Genomic DNA, 17,154 nt, shown 5'->3' on the forward strand with positions numbered 1-17,154 from the left:
GCGGGATTTATGGTAATTGAGAATGAGCGTGCACGCGCGTCCCATTTACGACTGATTGGAATTCATTAACACACACACACATTTCACTATCACATATGACGTTTACGAAGTATTTGTGAATCAGGAGAAGAGTTTTCGGGAAGGTCTCTTTACACACAAATCACTCACATATTTACTTGTATATTTACGAATGTTTCATGAATGAGACCCATTGTCTACTGTCTATTCGTGTATATTGTGCATTTTTAACGTGATCTCATGATAATACGTGTTACGTAAAGTGTAGTTCTAACACATATTAATATTGACAACACATTAAAGGATTAGTTCACTTTCAAAAAATGTTTTGCTGATAATTTACTCACCCCGATGTCATCCAAGATATCCATGTCTTTCCTTCTTCAGTCGAAAAGAAATTAAGGTTTTTGAGGAAAACAGTCCAGGATTTTTCTACACAGAATGGACTTTAATGGCAACCAACTATTCCAATGTTCAAAGAAGGTTCAAATGTCCGTCTCAATGCAGCTTCAAAGTCTCTACACGATCCCAGTCGAGAAATAAGAGTCTTTTCTAAAAAATATAAATATATATATATATATATATATATATATATATATGTATATATACTTTTAAACCACAAATGCCCGTCTTGTACCATCTCTGACGTATTAGCAGATGACGCTGAGATGATGCTCAGCAGATCGATGAGCAGATGACGTATTACGTCATCACGTCGAGTTTCGTAACATTCCGTTGAAGCTGTGATTTTTAAAAATTCAAAACAGATTTATTTTTAATCACAATTCATTGGTGTGTATGTGTATAAAAGTGTGTTTGTATGTGTGTGGGTGGGTGTGTCTGTTTTGCACTCTTGATGTTTTAGAGCAGTGGTTCTCAACTCCAGTCCTCGGGACCCACTGCTCTGCACATTTTGTATGTCTCCCTTATTTAAAGTGTAAGTTGCAGGTTAACCACCACAGCCAATTAATGTGTAAATTAAAGTGCTCTATATGTATATATGTAATTATGTCTGTCTTAAAATGCATTAAAATAACATTTATTGGGGTTTCTTCAAAGGTAGCGTGTTTTTTACGTTAACTGGGTGATGACGTCATAAGAGGAACTCGCAACCCATACTCTGCTAGATTCTTACTGTATTATGGCTATTTGGAGAACGACTGAGGATGTGGGAAACCATCAAATTCTTTATGGACCACAGCCGTCATGTAGAATAGCAAGGAGGGACAACGACTGAAGACATTATTTACATGGTGTCAGTCCAAATCAGAGATGCACACACTGCACAGGCACCAATCGCTAGTCTCATCGACGCCTCAAACGTCATGTAATACCCTTCCTCAATCCACGCTTTATCAATTTCTCACGATTTAATTAGCTATGTTTATTGTCAGAAAAGAAAAAGAGAGATCGATGTCCCCATCACTGTGTTTGTGTGGGCTATGCCACCCAATTGAATCAGCAGTGAAGAGTATGTGCTGCCGTGAGATGAACGCGTTTTGGAGTTTAGTGGAACAGCTCGACCTGCGACCGGCTGATCTGACGTGCCTGAACCCGTTTGTTTTGCGAATAGCTTATTCTCATTTCAGGCAGGATCATGGTCCCCTTGAAGTCAGCACACACGAGTATGTTTACAATTGAGTTATTTTATCCATAATTTTTTTATCATATAAAACATACAACTAACTTTTCTGTAGCTATGTAAGGCATCTATAGCTTTCAAAGAAATACAACATTGAAGAGTACCATACTTAATGCATGAGTAATTACATTTAGATAAAAACCAACATCAAGTTTGCTACATCCCTATCCCTAGGCAATACAGCATACAGGCAGGCTCTACGTTGGGCATATGGCATTCTGGGGAGGCATATACGTAAGCCGTTACCATCCTGCGTGGTTTCAGCCATCCGACATCACTTCCAAGAAGGTGCCTACAATGGATTTGAAAGGCCTCATTTGGGTGAAGATTAGCTTAATTACCCCTTTCAGTTTTTTAAGAGTTAATTGAAATAAATTTTCCCCCTCATTGAAATAAATCTAAAAAACAGTAGACATGAATTTAATTTCAATAAAATTTGTTTATTATTATTTGTATATTGTTATTATACCTGTGAAACAGATTAAATCTGAAAAGACTCAAAGGTTAGACAAAATGTGATACATTTAGTACAGTATCTTGCTATATGATTTTGGAAGTCCTATCAAACAGAATAAATCTGAAGAGTCAAAGCTTAGACAAAATTTGAAACATTTATTAGATGGTTGCGTTCTGGGACTCACACATGCACAAACACATGCAAAGTGACCCATGACAAAACAACAACTAAAAGCTCCCACCACCAGGTACAATTACAAGCAAATAAAAGACAAAGCAACACTAACATGCAACAGCACACAATGACAGACCATGGCAAACGACATGCAGAATTGCAGTGACAGGATCCCACCACCAAGTAAAATTACAGAACAAAAGGAGAAGGCGCAACCAACAAACAACCACTACAAGCACACAGAACACAAACAAAACAAAAACATGCAGCATGCAAAAAATAATGAAGGGTACCGAGAACGATACTGTTACGGTGTGGTGCAGGTAGAAGGAGGCGGGGACGACAGAGCACTTCAGTTCAAGGGTTTAATTCAAAAGAAATCCAGACACGGGAAAAACGGGTAGTACATACACTATACAACAACGTAGAACCGACACTGAAGACTGAAACACTCAGGGCTTAAATACACAGGAGAACAGATCAGGGAAACAAGACACAGCTGACAAGACTAATGAGGGTAGAACAGGTGACGCAGATGAAATAATTAAACAGACCGGGAAAAACAGGACAGAACCAAAATCAACAGAAGACAGGGGAAAAAGATCACAGAAACACTGAAAACACAGAAACAGAACTCAAAACTACAACATTACTCCCCCCTCCCGGTAGGCGCGTCCAAGCGCCGTAGAAAGACAAAAGGGGTGGGAGGGTGGGCGCCCTGGAGGCTGACGGGGGGGACAAGGCAGGAAAGCCTCCAGGGCGGAGCAGACTGGGTGTGGCCACGGCGGAGACGACCCCTCGGGCGGCCACGGCGGAGACGACCCCTCGGGCGGCCACGGCGGAGACGACCCCTCGGGCGGCCACGGCGGAGACGACCCCTCGGGCGGCCACGGCGGAGACGACCCCTCGGGCGGCCACGGCGGAGACGACCCCTCGGGCGGCCACGGCGGAGACGACCCCTCGGGCGGCCACGGCGGAGACGACCCCTCGGGCGGCCACGGCGGAGACGACCCCTCGGGCGGCCACGGCGGAGACGACCCCTCGGGCGGCCACGGCGGAGACGACCCCTCGGGCGGCCACGGCGGAGACGACCCCTCGGGCGGCCACGGCGGAGACGACCCCTCGGGCGGCCACGGCGGAGACGACCCCTCGGGCGGCCACGGCGGAGACGACCCCTCGGCGATGAGGGCTCGGTGCTGGGCAGATCCAGCGATGAGGGCTCGGTGCTGGGCGGGACCAGCGGCGAAGAAGACTCTGTGCTGGGCGGGACCAGCGGCGAAGAAGACTCTGTGCTGGGCGGGACCAGCGACGAAGAAGGCTCTGTGCTGGGCGGGACCAGCGGCGAAGGCGGCTCTGTGCTGGACGTGAACAGCGGCGAAGAAGGCTCTGTGCTGGACGGGACCAGCGGCGAAGAGGGTTCTGAGATGGGCGGTACCAGCGGCGAAGAGGACTGTGAGCTGGGCGGGACCAGCGGCGAAGAGGGCTCTGAGCTGGGCGGAACCAGCGGAGAAGAGGGCTTTGAGCTGGACGGAACCAACGGAGAAGGGAGATCCAAACCAGGCGGAACCAGCGAGAAGAACTTCTCTGCAGGCGTGATGTTCTCAGTCTCTAGCTCGGCGGCGGGCACGGCTGGACTGGCACGAAATGCAGGCTCGGCTGGACAGACGACTGGCTCTGGCGGGCAGGCAACTGGTTCTGACGGACTCGGGCACCGAATAGGACTCGGTCCCTCCCATTGGGAAAGGGAAATTTGGAAGCCTAAGAGCTCTGGCACAGGCTCGCTAGGCTCTGGGGCGGCATAAGAAACAGATAAGGAAGACCCACAAATCCAAAGAGCTTTATCCATGAATTCAACGAAAGGTAGATGCCTGTATTCAAGCAGCAGAATCTGGGCGAGTGGATTGTCTAATCCGCACCAGAAACGCTGCTTTAAATACTCCTCTTCCCAGCTCACGTCCTGAAAGAGATGGATATATATGCCCACAAAGTCCTCCAAAGAACACCCATTCGGACTGAATAAAAAAGCATCAAAGGCGTCTTCCTCCATATTCCTCTTTTGGTCGGTTCTTCTGTTAGGGTGTGGTGCAGGTAGAAGGAGGCGAGGACGACAGAGCACTTCAGTTCAAGGGTTTAATTCAAAAGAAATCCAGACACGGGAAAAACGGGTAGTACATACACTATACAACAACGTAGAACCAACACTGAAGACTGAAACACTCAGGGCTTAAATACACAGGAGAACAGATCAGGGAAACAAGACACAGCTGACAAGACTAATGAGGGTAGAACAGGTGACGCAGATGAAATAATTAAACAGACCGGGAAAAACAGGACAGAACCAAAATCAACAGAAGACAGGGGAAAATGATCACAGAAACACTGAAAACACAGAAACAGAACTCAAAACTACAACAGATACATACCCACTCACTCATACCTTCACTGCAGTAGGGTCATGACTATAAAAAACACAGAGGTTATGTTACAGCTGCCAATTACAGTACAAATATAAAATCACAAAATTAGGAAATTACGGTATGATTATTAAAGGGATAGTTCACCCAAAAATGAAAATTCTGTCATCATTTACTCACCCTCAAGTTGTTTCAAACCTGTAAGAAATTATTTTTTCTGCTGAAAACAAAAGAAGATATTTTGAAAAATGTTTGTAACCAAACAGTTGATGGACCCCATTGACTTTCATAGTATTTTTTTTTTTTCCTACTATGGAAGTCAATGGGGCCCATCAACTGTTTGGTTACAGACATTTTTCAAAATATCTTCTTTTGTGTTCAGCAGAAAAAATAAATTCTTACAGGTTTGAAACAACTTGAGGGTGAGTAAATGATGACAGAATTTTCATTTTTGGGTGAACTATCCCTTTAATAACAGATTCTAAATTCAACTTTTGCTAAAACGTGATTTTTGTGTAAGATAAAAGTTAACTGCTTCCTGTTTTGGAATTTGATTAAAGGATTTTGAGATGGGGGCAGGGCAGGTGCTATTCAAGGAAGCACTGGATTCTCTGAGTGCCTCAGGCGATCTGGTGTAGCTTTCTTGTAAAGACTGTATGAGTGCTGATGCATATCCTGGGGATATGAAAAACATGTAGATCACATTCACTGATTACCAAGGTCTCATGCATACATATCCAAATATGATGGAAACTGACTGAAACTACTGACCATATGAGGTTTAATTGGCCGGACTGTGTGTTCACCTTTCCGGAACCTCGGGTATTGCACGGCATACTTTGCAACACCACCACTTGTTTGCGCAACTTCGCGGCTGCCATTACAGTTGTAGTGCAGAGCTGCCAACAGAAGTCTATAGAAAAATCACAAAATGAGAGCAAATTTTGAGATAGAAATATCAGATGTCTGTATGACATGCCAATATGAGATGTAGTTAATCCATTTCGCAACACTGACCTACTGTACATCCCAAGGTAAGAAAACCCTGTGTGTTTGGGAGCGAAGAGCAAGATGAGGGAGTGAAATGCCTCAAGGGAAAAGGTTTGGTGCTGTGGCGACAGCTGCTTCACATCCTTCAGCAAGGATGCCTTTGTGACAACACCCTCCAGTTTCACCGCAACCGTTGAGCCTGTAGAAAAAAAAAAGAAAAAAAAAGTCCCAAACAAAACATTTTGTTTTACCCAGATTAAATTGTATTAAAAAACAGGTTCCAGCAAAAAATCTCTCAGGTCACATTATCATAAAACCATAGAGTACACATATTTCATGGTGTATACCTGGTTCTAGCCACTCCTTTTTCCGTTGCTCCCCCTCCAGAGGTAGATGAGCACAACAGGGAAAGGCAGGAGTGTCATGCTCATGGATGTCCTGTATGTGGTTCACCATGCTCTTCCACTTGGCCTCCATGACCTCTGGGTTGCCATCAGGAGTGGAGGCTGCAGTCCAGTAGAGGTGGTTTATAATTGCAGGCCTCCACAACATCAGGTCCCCACAGTCCTTTTTCTTGGCCGCCGTATCCAACGCCTTGCTGAGACCTTGTTTACAACAAATGGAAAGTATTATATCGATGGAAATGTAATTTAAAGAATTACCTTAAAGCTTCCAACATCGGGATACATACCTTTCCCGACATGCCAGACATCAAAGAAATGCCTTGTCCCCTCAGTACACATTTCCTCTCGCACCCACTTGGCAACCTTAAAAGTAATACACAAACTGTTAGGAAGCTTGCACTATCTTGCCATCAGTGCATCAGCATGAGTACATTCTTCTGGCATCAGTGTATATTATACCATCCCTGTCATCATTCAGGCCTGGCAGGATGAACAGGCTGTGGTCAGCAATGACCTCGGGGGGATGGGTGGTGACCTAATTGTTGCAGGTGACTGTAGTTAATGCACTATTTACATGGTCTGATATGCTTTGTCAGTGTAAGACTTACTTATTCCCAGGTCTCCTTGACATTTTGGCAAGAACTGAAACCACTCAGTAATAGAGGGGAGAATTTATACATTTATATTGTATATCTTTGTATTTACCTGGCGATGCCTGTCGGTGATGAGGGTCGACACTTGAAGATCCTGCCCCCTGAGGAGGGTTATGCTCCTCTTCAAACCCTCTAACTCGCACCAGTTGCTATTCGGGACCTCTGAGCACTGCAACATGACACAATCACTGTAAGTGGTGAAAGTGGATAAAGTTTATTTCTTTGTCTGATAACATCACACTTACCTGGACAAGCTGAAGGTCGACAACCTTATTTATTCTCTCCTCAATCAGCGAGTAGGTCCCGTATTTCGCACAATGTCCAGGAGAGTCTGACCTGGGTATGATTATTTGTATTTATTTGTTTTGTTTTTTTATTGTAATTATGTTAAAGATACAACATAGCACATCAGACCATGTCATCTGTAAACATGTCTCATATTAACATCAGGCAAATTGTGCATTACCTACAGTCCCCTGCTACAATCAGGCCATCCCCCATCTCCTTCAATTCACTTATTATGGTTGCTTGTTCTTCCTGCCAAGGCCTGAATGACGATCGGGATGGTGTAGTAACGCTAGTGGCGGAAGAATGTATTCGCGCTGATACACTGTAGACCAAATAATGTCAGCATTCTGAGAGTTTGGGTTGGTAGACATCCCAAAAAATGAATTGCCCCACTCAGAAGTAGGTTGCAGGCTGGCATGTTTCTGTGCAAAATTGGCTGGTTTTGCCAGAACCGCTGGAAGCCACATGTTGCACAGACCTACCATATGCAGAAAATAAATCAGAAAATTATCAGGTCACTGTGGAATAAGTAAAACACTAAAATCCAAACATTACTGAAATTATAAAAGGTTCACTCTATATAATTTTTCAAACATGTTCTTCTTACCTGCTTTATTTTGATAAATGTGCCACCCTGCTGCACCATCCTACCGTTAGATTCACTACAACAGGCAGGGCAAATGGTGAACAGGGCCATCAGCTGGTCTTTGCACACAATGTATTTATCTGGACCACTGTAAAACAAAAAGAGAATATTAGATACTTCATTCATCCCAGGGGGAATGTATGTATCCAGTAGCTTATACAACCACACTGCAACACAACACACATACAAACATATCTCACACACATGAAAATAACTCACAGAAATGTAAAAAGTAAAGTAAAGGGCATGTAAAGTGATACAAAGGCTTGGTAGGGACTGACCCTGTGATACATTGACCATGACAAGGTGCAATGGTAGACAGACATCACAGTTTAGCTAGCCATCAATGGTGCTGAAAGTTAGGAGGCTTATCGTCTCACTTTAGGTCAGAGTCACTTGGATGAGGTGGCGGCTCCTCATATGATGCCTCCTCATCTGAGGACACGTCCTCTTCATCAGGCACCCAGGATGTGTCACTTCTGATGAAAAACGCCTCTTCATCACTATTATCAGGACTGGCAAGGGGTGTAGATGTTCTTATGCGTGTGGTCTGTGTCCCCATACTGACCATCTTGGGCCTTACCTGCACAGCTGTGTCAGAGAAGCATAAGACAAACATAGCCACAATGACAATGATGGTATAATAATGCTGCTATGTTTTGGTTTAAACAACAATAGCTTATTAATCAGTGTACATATATATGAATGTGAATAATACATACAGTGTGATTTTGGAATATGTTTACTGACGTTTAGCCTCCACTACAACCCTGAACCCCAGACTAAAATATATCCCTAGACTTACCAAAGGACTTTCCAGGAGGTTTCAGATCACACTGCGACCCAGTGTGACATAGGCCGGTGGAAGGGTTTCGGGCTCAGGAATGTCAGGATTTTCTTGGGGTGTTACATTTTCCCAAATCTTGTGTGAGAACCAGTGAGAACGGGGGAGAATCACAAGTATAATGAGTAAGAAAGTATGTAAACATGATGTATTTATATAATACATTGTCTAACACAGGTCGTATGAGCAAACACTCATGGCAAGGCATTTAACGTTTGGGAGCTATGTGAGAAGATAGCCTTATCACTACTCCTAACTTTCAGCATCAGTGATGGCTAGCTAAAGTGTGATGTCTGTCTGCCTCGGGTATGCTAATATTTACTTCTGGATATTTTCATTTAGCTTTGGAAATTTTCACGAAGTATGCTTTTCTAATAATTCTAGTATTATTAGTGTAAGACGTTAGAGGGAGTGCACTCTCAAAAACAAAGTAAAGGCGAAGCGAGGTGGCACTGTTATTTGCTCCTCAGACGAACAACGTCTAGCTCTGCCACCAGTACGCTCAGGCCAATCCAAACTTTTTCATCCGTCCTCACTGGTGGTGGAATGCGCTACCAGTCCCTAACGTTATACTAGAGCAGGGACATCCCTCTTCAAAAAACTCATGAAGACCCAGCTCCTCCCTCTCGTAGCACTACTTACAACTAACCTGGCTAATTCAGGCAATTACCACCTGACTAGAACTGACACTTGACTGTACAAAAACAGCTCTCACTGACGCACATACTGAGCTAACTTGCTAGCCAACTATTGTAGAATAGCTGAGACTTACCTCAGTAAACTCTCGCTTTCAGCGGGCACACCCAATCTTCACAGGCTTCTTTATCCGGACAGGACAGGCAGAGGAGCAGGAATGGGAATGCCGTGAGGGAATGGCATCCTAAATGAGTTTAACCCGCCATTTAAACCCCATGTTAAGCCGACGCAGGTCTCCAGGGTCATAGTCATCGTCAGTGAAGTGCTCGCTGCATATGACAGCTGACTTGGTCACAGAGGCAGCAGTAAAATCCGCCCGCTTGGTAGCCACAAACCTCACCCAGGCACGAATCAACCTTTTGTCCTTGGGGAAATTGTGGACCCTGTGCCCTGTTTTTGACGAATTTGTACATCCCGCACAAACACAACGGTTTACCATTTTGCTAGCGTACTATGGATTATGCCGGTAACTCTACTAGTGAGTTCCTCTTATGACGTCACGCCTCATCTAGTGGAAGGGAGCGGGAGTGCTTAAAACCACTGTTAAAAGTGCAAAATGTTCATATTATATTCAACATTTTGGTATAAAAAACAATGGTGGGCGGTTTTTATCTGTATGTTTAATAAACACATTGCATTATCTTCGTGAAAAATTTAACCTGCAATTTACACTTTAACACACCTGAATCAGATCATCAGCTCATTAGGAGAGACTCCATGAACTGAACTGAGTGTGTCAGATAAGAGAGACATACAAAATGTGCAGAGCAGCGGGTCCTGAGGACTGGAGTTGAGAACCACTGTTTTAGAGTGTCACCCCTTCATTGTTGAGCACTTTTTTTCTGCATCGTGGCCGATTTGTAGATTGTACACACAAATTCTAAGAATTTTTGTGTTTTTGTGAATTTCCCATTCATTTCCTATGGTCGGTCATTTTTGACCGAAGAGCACAAGTGTGACTATTTTTTTTACAACCACTTAGCATGCTTGGATCATGACCTAACGAACACATTTTTGACGAACACATTTTTGTGTTCACATACCTAATGCCATAAAAGTCACCAAGTTTCGGAACATTCCGATGAAGCTGTGATTTTTAACAATTCAAAACAGAAAATGTTTCGGTCAGAAATGACCGAAGAGCACCTGACTGATTTTTTTTTTTTGTGAAAACGATCGTTTCACTAGATAAGACCCTTATTTCTCAACTGGGATCGTGTAGAGACTTTGAAGCTGCACTGAGACGGACATTTGAACCTTCTTTGAACATTGGTATAGTTGGTTGCAATTGAAGTACATTCTGTGTAGAAAAATCCTGGAATGGTTTCCTAAAAAAACTTAATTTCTTTTCGACTGAAGGAAGAAAGACATGGATATCTTGGATGACATCAGGGTGAATAAATTATCAGCAAAAAAATTTTTGAAAGTGAACTAATCCTTTAATACTGATGTATTGACAGCACTAAAACGTAAATTATTTCCGTATTGACAGCAGTAAATTGTAAATTATTTACAATTAACAACTTGACCAACGTACAAATTTGTATGTATAACTATTTATGCATATTCAAATTGTAGCATTAATGTTTAGACTCTTGTCACAACACAGAAGGGAACAGAAAGGTGAGTGAAAGCAATATGTTCTTTATTGAATGCAGAAGGTAGAGTTGACAGCGGGAACCAGGCAATGGAGAGTAGATGACGACAGGTGAACGTAGATGGTGACTTAGCTGGCTGTTAACTGATGTTTGATTTCAATGCAGACGGTGAAGAGATGAGACGGCAGGCAAACTGGATCTGGAAGACTGATGAAGGCAGATGGAAGACAGAAGATGGGATATCGAAGTGGTGATCTCAGGTGAGTATGCTCAAGTAGGAATTCAGGTTGGTAGTCTGTACGTCTGTGTAGAACTGACGAGACCAGACACTGAGGTGAGGGTATTGTTACACATCATTCGTAGATAAGATTCGTAGATCTTATGCTTTATTGTTTCTTGAAGTGGTAATCTACGAATGATGTGTAACACATTTACAAGTGATGAATAGTTTACACTTTAGATTAGGGGATGCAGAAAGTGTTGTAAATTATTTATTCATGCATTTACATGTCATCTATAACTGTCATGATTCCTGTCTTGTGTTCCCCTTGTCTTGTGTGCACTTTTGTTATTTACAATGTTCCCTCTACTTTTCACTGACTCCTCCAGCCCCCCTGGGTCTGGACGCCATGGCCCATGCATGGCCCATGCATGGCCCAGGAATCTTCATGTCTGGCCCCTGAGGAGGACCGACTAAGAGATGCTGGACGTTCAGCAGATGTGATTGAGACCATTCTGAGTGCCAGGGCTCCTTCCACCAGAAGAAAGTATGCCCTTAAGTGGCGCGTCTTTGAAAGGTAGTGTGCTACATATCATGCAGACCCAGTCCACTGCCAGATTGTTTCAATGCTGGAGTTTTTGCAAGAAAAGCTGTCAGCAGGCACATGTCCATTGCGGCTTGCCACACTCTGATTGACAGGGTTTCAGTGGGGAGACACCCCTTTGATCGCCCGCATCATTCGTGGAGCCAGGAGACTTAGGCCTCCTGTCAGAGTCAAAGTTCTTTCATGGGATGCTTTTTCTGGGAACAGGGTTACAGTCAATTAACCCTCTGAGGTCGACAAACGCGCCGGTGCGTTTTGCTGGATTTTCTTCACATAGTAGTACAATAAACGTAAATTTCTCCATCATTTATGGTCATACAGAAAAAAGAAATATGAAAAAAGAATCTGTGATATTTCTACTTTTGTATGTGTCCACTTACAATCGAATCAAAACATTGTGCTTTTGTAAAATAAAGAAAATAAACAGGGTGTGCGTTCTGCCTCTCCGTCACGGTGAACTTTTTTTTCTTGAGCACGTCTATAAACTGAAACAAAACTCAGCGAATACTTGTCACACATTTATGAGCCATATACCTTTATAAACATTTAAGTGTGTACTTTTAAATGATCGGATTCAAACTGAAAACAAATATTCTCTGTTTAAGTAATTTGTATAAAACCAACAAGATGTCCAGCTTCTCACGCGCTTGCTAATTATTTTTAATTTGACCACGCCCACACGCGCAAAAGAGATTCACATGCAAATCTCCACATGGAACGCGAACGCGCTCATTACTTCAAAAACAAAGCACCAAAAAACTTCACAAGTCTCTGCTTTTCGTCGAGTTTGAAAGACGTGCCGTGAGCTTACATTGGATTTACCTCAGAAGAAGAAGAACGCGATTTGAAGACAAGAAAGATGTAAGGTAAGAAATTCTTAATTATTAGTTCATGTTATTGTTGCATAAACTTCACATTGCAGTTGAACTGTTGCTAGATATATGGTGAATATTATAATATTTAGACCCATGTTTACTGTTACTGTGTTTGTGGATATCTGCTCAAACATAGATATGTATAATATGGTAACCATAATGTTTCATATTTTGGAGCGAGCTCTGGTTTTGAATGTATCATATTTGGAGCGCGATCGCGTTTGAAAAGCAAAACGCACCAAACAAAGGCTTCATGTTTTTACTATTATCTCATTTCATATCATCATAACGAATTGAAACATTTGAAGTAACATGATAATCAATATATTTTTCTCTAGCGTAGTTGTTACTGAAATCTTTTGGAAGATTTATATGCTGCTATAGGTTATTGTTATTATTATTTTATGCAGCACTGTGCATAGGCACAACAAACAACTTACAAGGCACAACAAACCTGGTGTTCATTATATTATATATTGTTGGAAACATTTGTGTGCGTGTGTATTCTGTGAATTTTAAAAAGCAATTTTAACCAGAAAAATCTCAAATTTATTCCCAATAAATTTTAGAACTATATTCCCTATAGTTTCTCTTGATATCAGTATGTTCACTTTTTTTTCTTTCAGGGACCAGATGCCACTGAGTCCTGCTGACTTCAACATTCACATGAGTCTCTGTATATGAACATGGTAAAGTGAAAATCAAACACCTTGGAAATGAAAGGTATGTACAATGTTTTTAGGAATGGCACAAAGGTCTCTGTCTTTGGATCATTGTTTTGAATAGTGTGCTTTTTTGTCATTTGTTGTGTATATTTGGATTATGTTGTGTTGTAAATAAATCCAAACAATCAAAAAGCCATTATTTTTTAAATCTCCTCATTCTTTGTGTAAGGTTGCTCAGAATGATAGGGCCTGATAGCTCCTAATAGGGCCATTAGGGAGTGTCTTTGTCTTTCTCAGGTGTGAAAGACATGCATATTAATGAGATGATCACGCCCCTTTCGCATAAAGCTTTCTCACACAAAACACGTCTTAGAAATTTTAAATCAATATATTGTCTTCTCTGAATGAGCAGTCAGGATGATTTTCACATAGTTTTGGAGCAAATATTCTAGGCTACGTGATACAATTTTCAAAAGTCTTGTGAAGAAATAATCAGTAGGGGTTTCATGACCTTATTTCAGTGACAATTTTTTTTGTATTTTCACAAACCACGCATAAATGTCATTATCTCAAAACTACAAACTTTTACATACATGTAATATAATAACTGCTAATATATTATTGTAGCAGAGTTTGTGCTGAATACAGTGTAATCAGACTTTAGCCATGAAAATGTCACAAGTAACAGAAATAAGCACAAATGTCAGAGCATGTCAGAACACCTCCAGGACCCAGAAAACACCTCAGACCCCAGAGGGTTAACCTGAGACGTTTTATCCTATAGCACAATAGTTGACAATAGAACCATAAAATACACCAAAACACAACTTAAATTTACAAAAGAAATCAATTTCATTTGCTTGATGTAATCCAAATCTTTAGAATCCAAACATTTGCAAGAAACAGATCCAAATTCAGCTTTTTATCCAACAATCTTCATCTCATTTCTCAGCAGCTACCGTAAATGTCAAATCCCGCGATCGTTATGATGAATTCTAATAAAAAAATAAAAAATAAAAAAAGACGCGTTACGATATGTTTTACAGCAGTGATATCAAATGCTCATTGGCTCTCACCTGCTTCGTCACAGATTGCGACATGCCGTGTTTGAAAATGTACCTTTGCCATGTACATTTGAAATTGGAAAATGTGCGCCTTCACAGAAGGTCAGTCAGTATCTGGTGTGACCACCATTTGCCTCACGCAGTGCAACACATCTCCTTCGCATAGAGTTGATCAGGTTGTTGATTGTGGCCTGTGGAATGTTGGTCCATTCCTCTTCAATGGCTGTGCGAAGTTGCTGGATATTGGCAGGACCTGGAACATGCTGTCGTATACGCCGATCTAGAGCATCCCAAACATGCTCAATGGGTGACATGTCCAGTGAGTATGCTGGCCATGCAAGAACTGGGATGTTTTCAGCTTCCAGGAATTGTGTCATGGGGATCACAGATCCCTGCAACATGGGGCCGTGCATTATCATGCTGCAACATGAGGTGATAGTCGTGGATGAATGGCACAACAATGGGCCTCAGGATCTCGTCACGGTATCACTGTGCATTCAAAATGCCATCAATAAAATGCACCTGTGTTAATTGTCCATAACATATGCCTGCCCAACTATAACCCCACCGCCACCATGGGCCACTCGATCCACAATGTTGACATCAGCAAACCGCTCACCCACACGAATCCATACGCGCTGTCTGCCATCTGTCCTGTACAGTAAAAACCGGGATTCATCCGTGAAGAGAACACTTCTCCAAAGTGCCAGACGCCATTGTATGTGAGCATTTTCCCACTGCAGTCAGGTCGAGACCCCGATGAGGACGACAAGCAAGCAGATGAACTTCCCTGAGACAGTTTCTGACAGTTTGTGCAGAAATTATTTGGTTATGCATACCGATTGTTGCAGCAGCTGTCCGGGTGGCTGTTCTCAGATGATCTTGGACGTGAGGATGCTGGATGTGGAGGTCCTGGGCTGGTGTGGTTACACGTGGTCTGCAGTTGTGAGGCCGGTTGGATGTACTGCCAAATTCTCTGAAACGTCTTTGGAGACGGCTTATTCTAGAGAAATTAACATTCAGTTCACGGGCAACAGCTCTCGTGGACATTCCTGCAGTCAGCATGCCAATTGCAAGCTCCCTAAAAACTTGCGACATCTGTGGCATTGTGCTGTGTGATTAAACTGCACATTTTAGAGAGGCCTTTTATTGTGGCCAGCCTAAGGCACACCTGTGCAATAATCATGCTGTCTAATCAGCATCTTGATATGCCACACCTGTGAGGTGGATGGATTATTTTGGCAAAGAAGTGCTCACTAACACAGATTTAGACAGATTTGTGAACAATATTTGAGAGAAATAGGCCTTTTGTGTACATAGAAAAAGTGTTAGATCTTTGAGTTCAGCTCATGAAAAACAGGGGCAAAAACAAAAGTGTTGCGTTTATAATTTTTGTTCAGTGTATTTGCTGAATGTGTTTATGTTTGATCTACTGCATTTCGGGGGTACATTTGATGGTGAAAAATATCCATCACACTCTTACCTTACAAAGGAATCACATGTTCAGATCAGGATGTCTTAGACTTAGACATTTCAGTTAAACATTTGTATTACAGTTTACTGTAGTGGAATACTGAGGTTTCAGATTCACAAGCTCAATTACTGTATTGGATTAAGAAATAAATGCGTGCATTGTGCATTTTGGATAAGATATAAATTCATGCATTGTGTATTATTATACTGAACAGAATCAATTCTTAGATTTTGTATTTGATGGACAGAGTTTTCATTGTCAGATCGATGCATTTTTATGCACCCGTCTGATCTGGACTGAGAGCGGAGAGAGGGAGTGACTGGACTGACGTCCCAGTGATTCTTTGGGATGGGGTCATTTATACGCTATTATCTGCACCATTAAGTAGCACATTGGCAGGCTCAATGTATTCATCATAATGACCTTGATTAGCGTCTTTTTCAATGATTAAAATAAGCTGTTTTTCTTCAACACTGATCTGAGAACAATGTTTTGTCTTCTGTGTTCCGTGAAGAAACTGTTCTGAATGTCAAGCTTTTCTTATGTTGATTTGTCTTTGTGTAACTGAAATGGAGGCTGATTTGACATCAGACATCACCTCATTTAGCAGGATATTAACCTACAAAAAAGTATTTGATTTAACTTGAAAAACATTTCACTAAGAAATAGAAAGTACATTAAAAAAAAAGGCAAGTAACATATAAATTAAAGGCACAATGTATATATTTTTTTAAATTAAAATATTAAAAAACTACTAGAACAGTGTTATATATTTTTGTTGACTTGTCTACTTGCAGTTTCCCAAATGTTTCCAACAGTGTTTAAATCAAGAGCAATCAACTATTTTAACCAGTGTAACGGCCCATGTCATTGCATCACCTGATAGTTGTCATTTCCTCATTACCCTCGATTTTCTGTTTTGGATACCTTATCAACGCAAAACTAGTCATTGTTATATAGCTGAACACGATTAGTTTTACTGTTTTAATCTCTTGTTTTCTTAATTCACGATGAGTAACATGTTTGTGCCATGCCTCAAAGACAATGTTCCCTTTCGAGAGGTCTCTCGTATTGCGTAAGTAGCTTACGCTATGGGAAAACTCCTTTTCTCGAGAATATTGAAGCCAAATTTTATAAAACGCAGTGCAGCTGCACAGCAGACACATAGCTGAGCATCTAGTGCGATCATTGGCTGTGTTGCGGCAACTGCACGAACCTATGGTGAGGCAGCTCAGGCGCGCGAACCAATCAGGCCGCTTCGAGCCCAGGCACGTTAGAGCCCGCCAAAATGGGCGTGGCTTATAGCTATATAAGCCCCAATTTTTGCCATAGAATCAGATTTAATCTCCTTCAGCAAGTTTCCACTTCGCTGACCTGAGAAGCCTTCTTTGCCGCTGTCGAAAAGCCTTCAGCGGAACAAGCCACCTG

At 42.1% G+C, this 17,154-nt stretch overlaps 1 protein-coding gene and 1 long non-coding RNA gene across 2 annotated transcripts; both read right to left on the bottom strand.

The window, feature by feature from the left end:
• Positions 1-5,296: 5,296 nt before the first annotated feature.
• Positions 5,297-6,254, bottom strand: LOC311287469 (uncharacterized protein; the record flags this gene model as incomplete). The annotated part of the gene is made up of 4 exons (XM_084404336.1): positions 6,043-6,254; positions 5,723-5,894; positions 5,477-5,618; positions 5,297-5,380 (listed from the first exon to the last, which is right to left on the bottom strand). The coding sequence occupies exons 1-4, from the start codon at positions 6,245-6,247 to the stop codon at positions 5,297-5,299; spliced, it is 603 nt and encodes a 200-aa protein (XP_084260462.1). The 5' UTR covers positions 6,248-6,254.
• A 145-nt stretch (positions 6,255-6,399) lies between these two features.
• On the bottom strand, positions 6,400-7,057 carry LOC311288117. Its single transcript, XR_014626879.1, has 3 exons — positions 6,998-7,057; positions 6,805-6,921; positions 6,400-6,462 (listed from the first exon to the last, which is right to left on the bottom strand). It is a non-coding gene; the product is annotated as an uncharacterized lncRNA (long non-coding RNA).
• Positions 7,058-17,154: the final 10,097 nt, after the last annotated feature.

The sequence above is a fragment of the Rutilus rutilus genome (assembly GCF_951802725.1).
Source record: "Rutilus rutilus genome assembly, chromosome: 3".
In the NCBI taxonomy this organism is placed as follows: Eukaryota; Metazoa; Chordata; class Actinopteri; order Cypriniformes; family Leuciscidae; genus Rutilus; species Rutilus rutilus.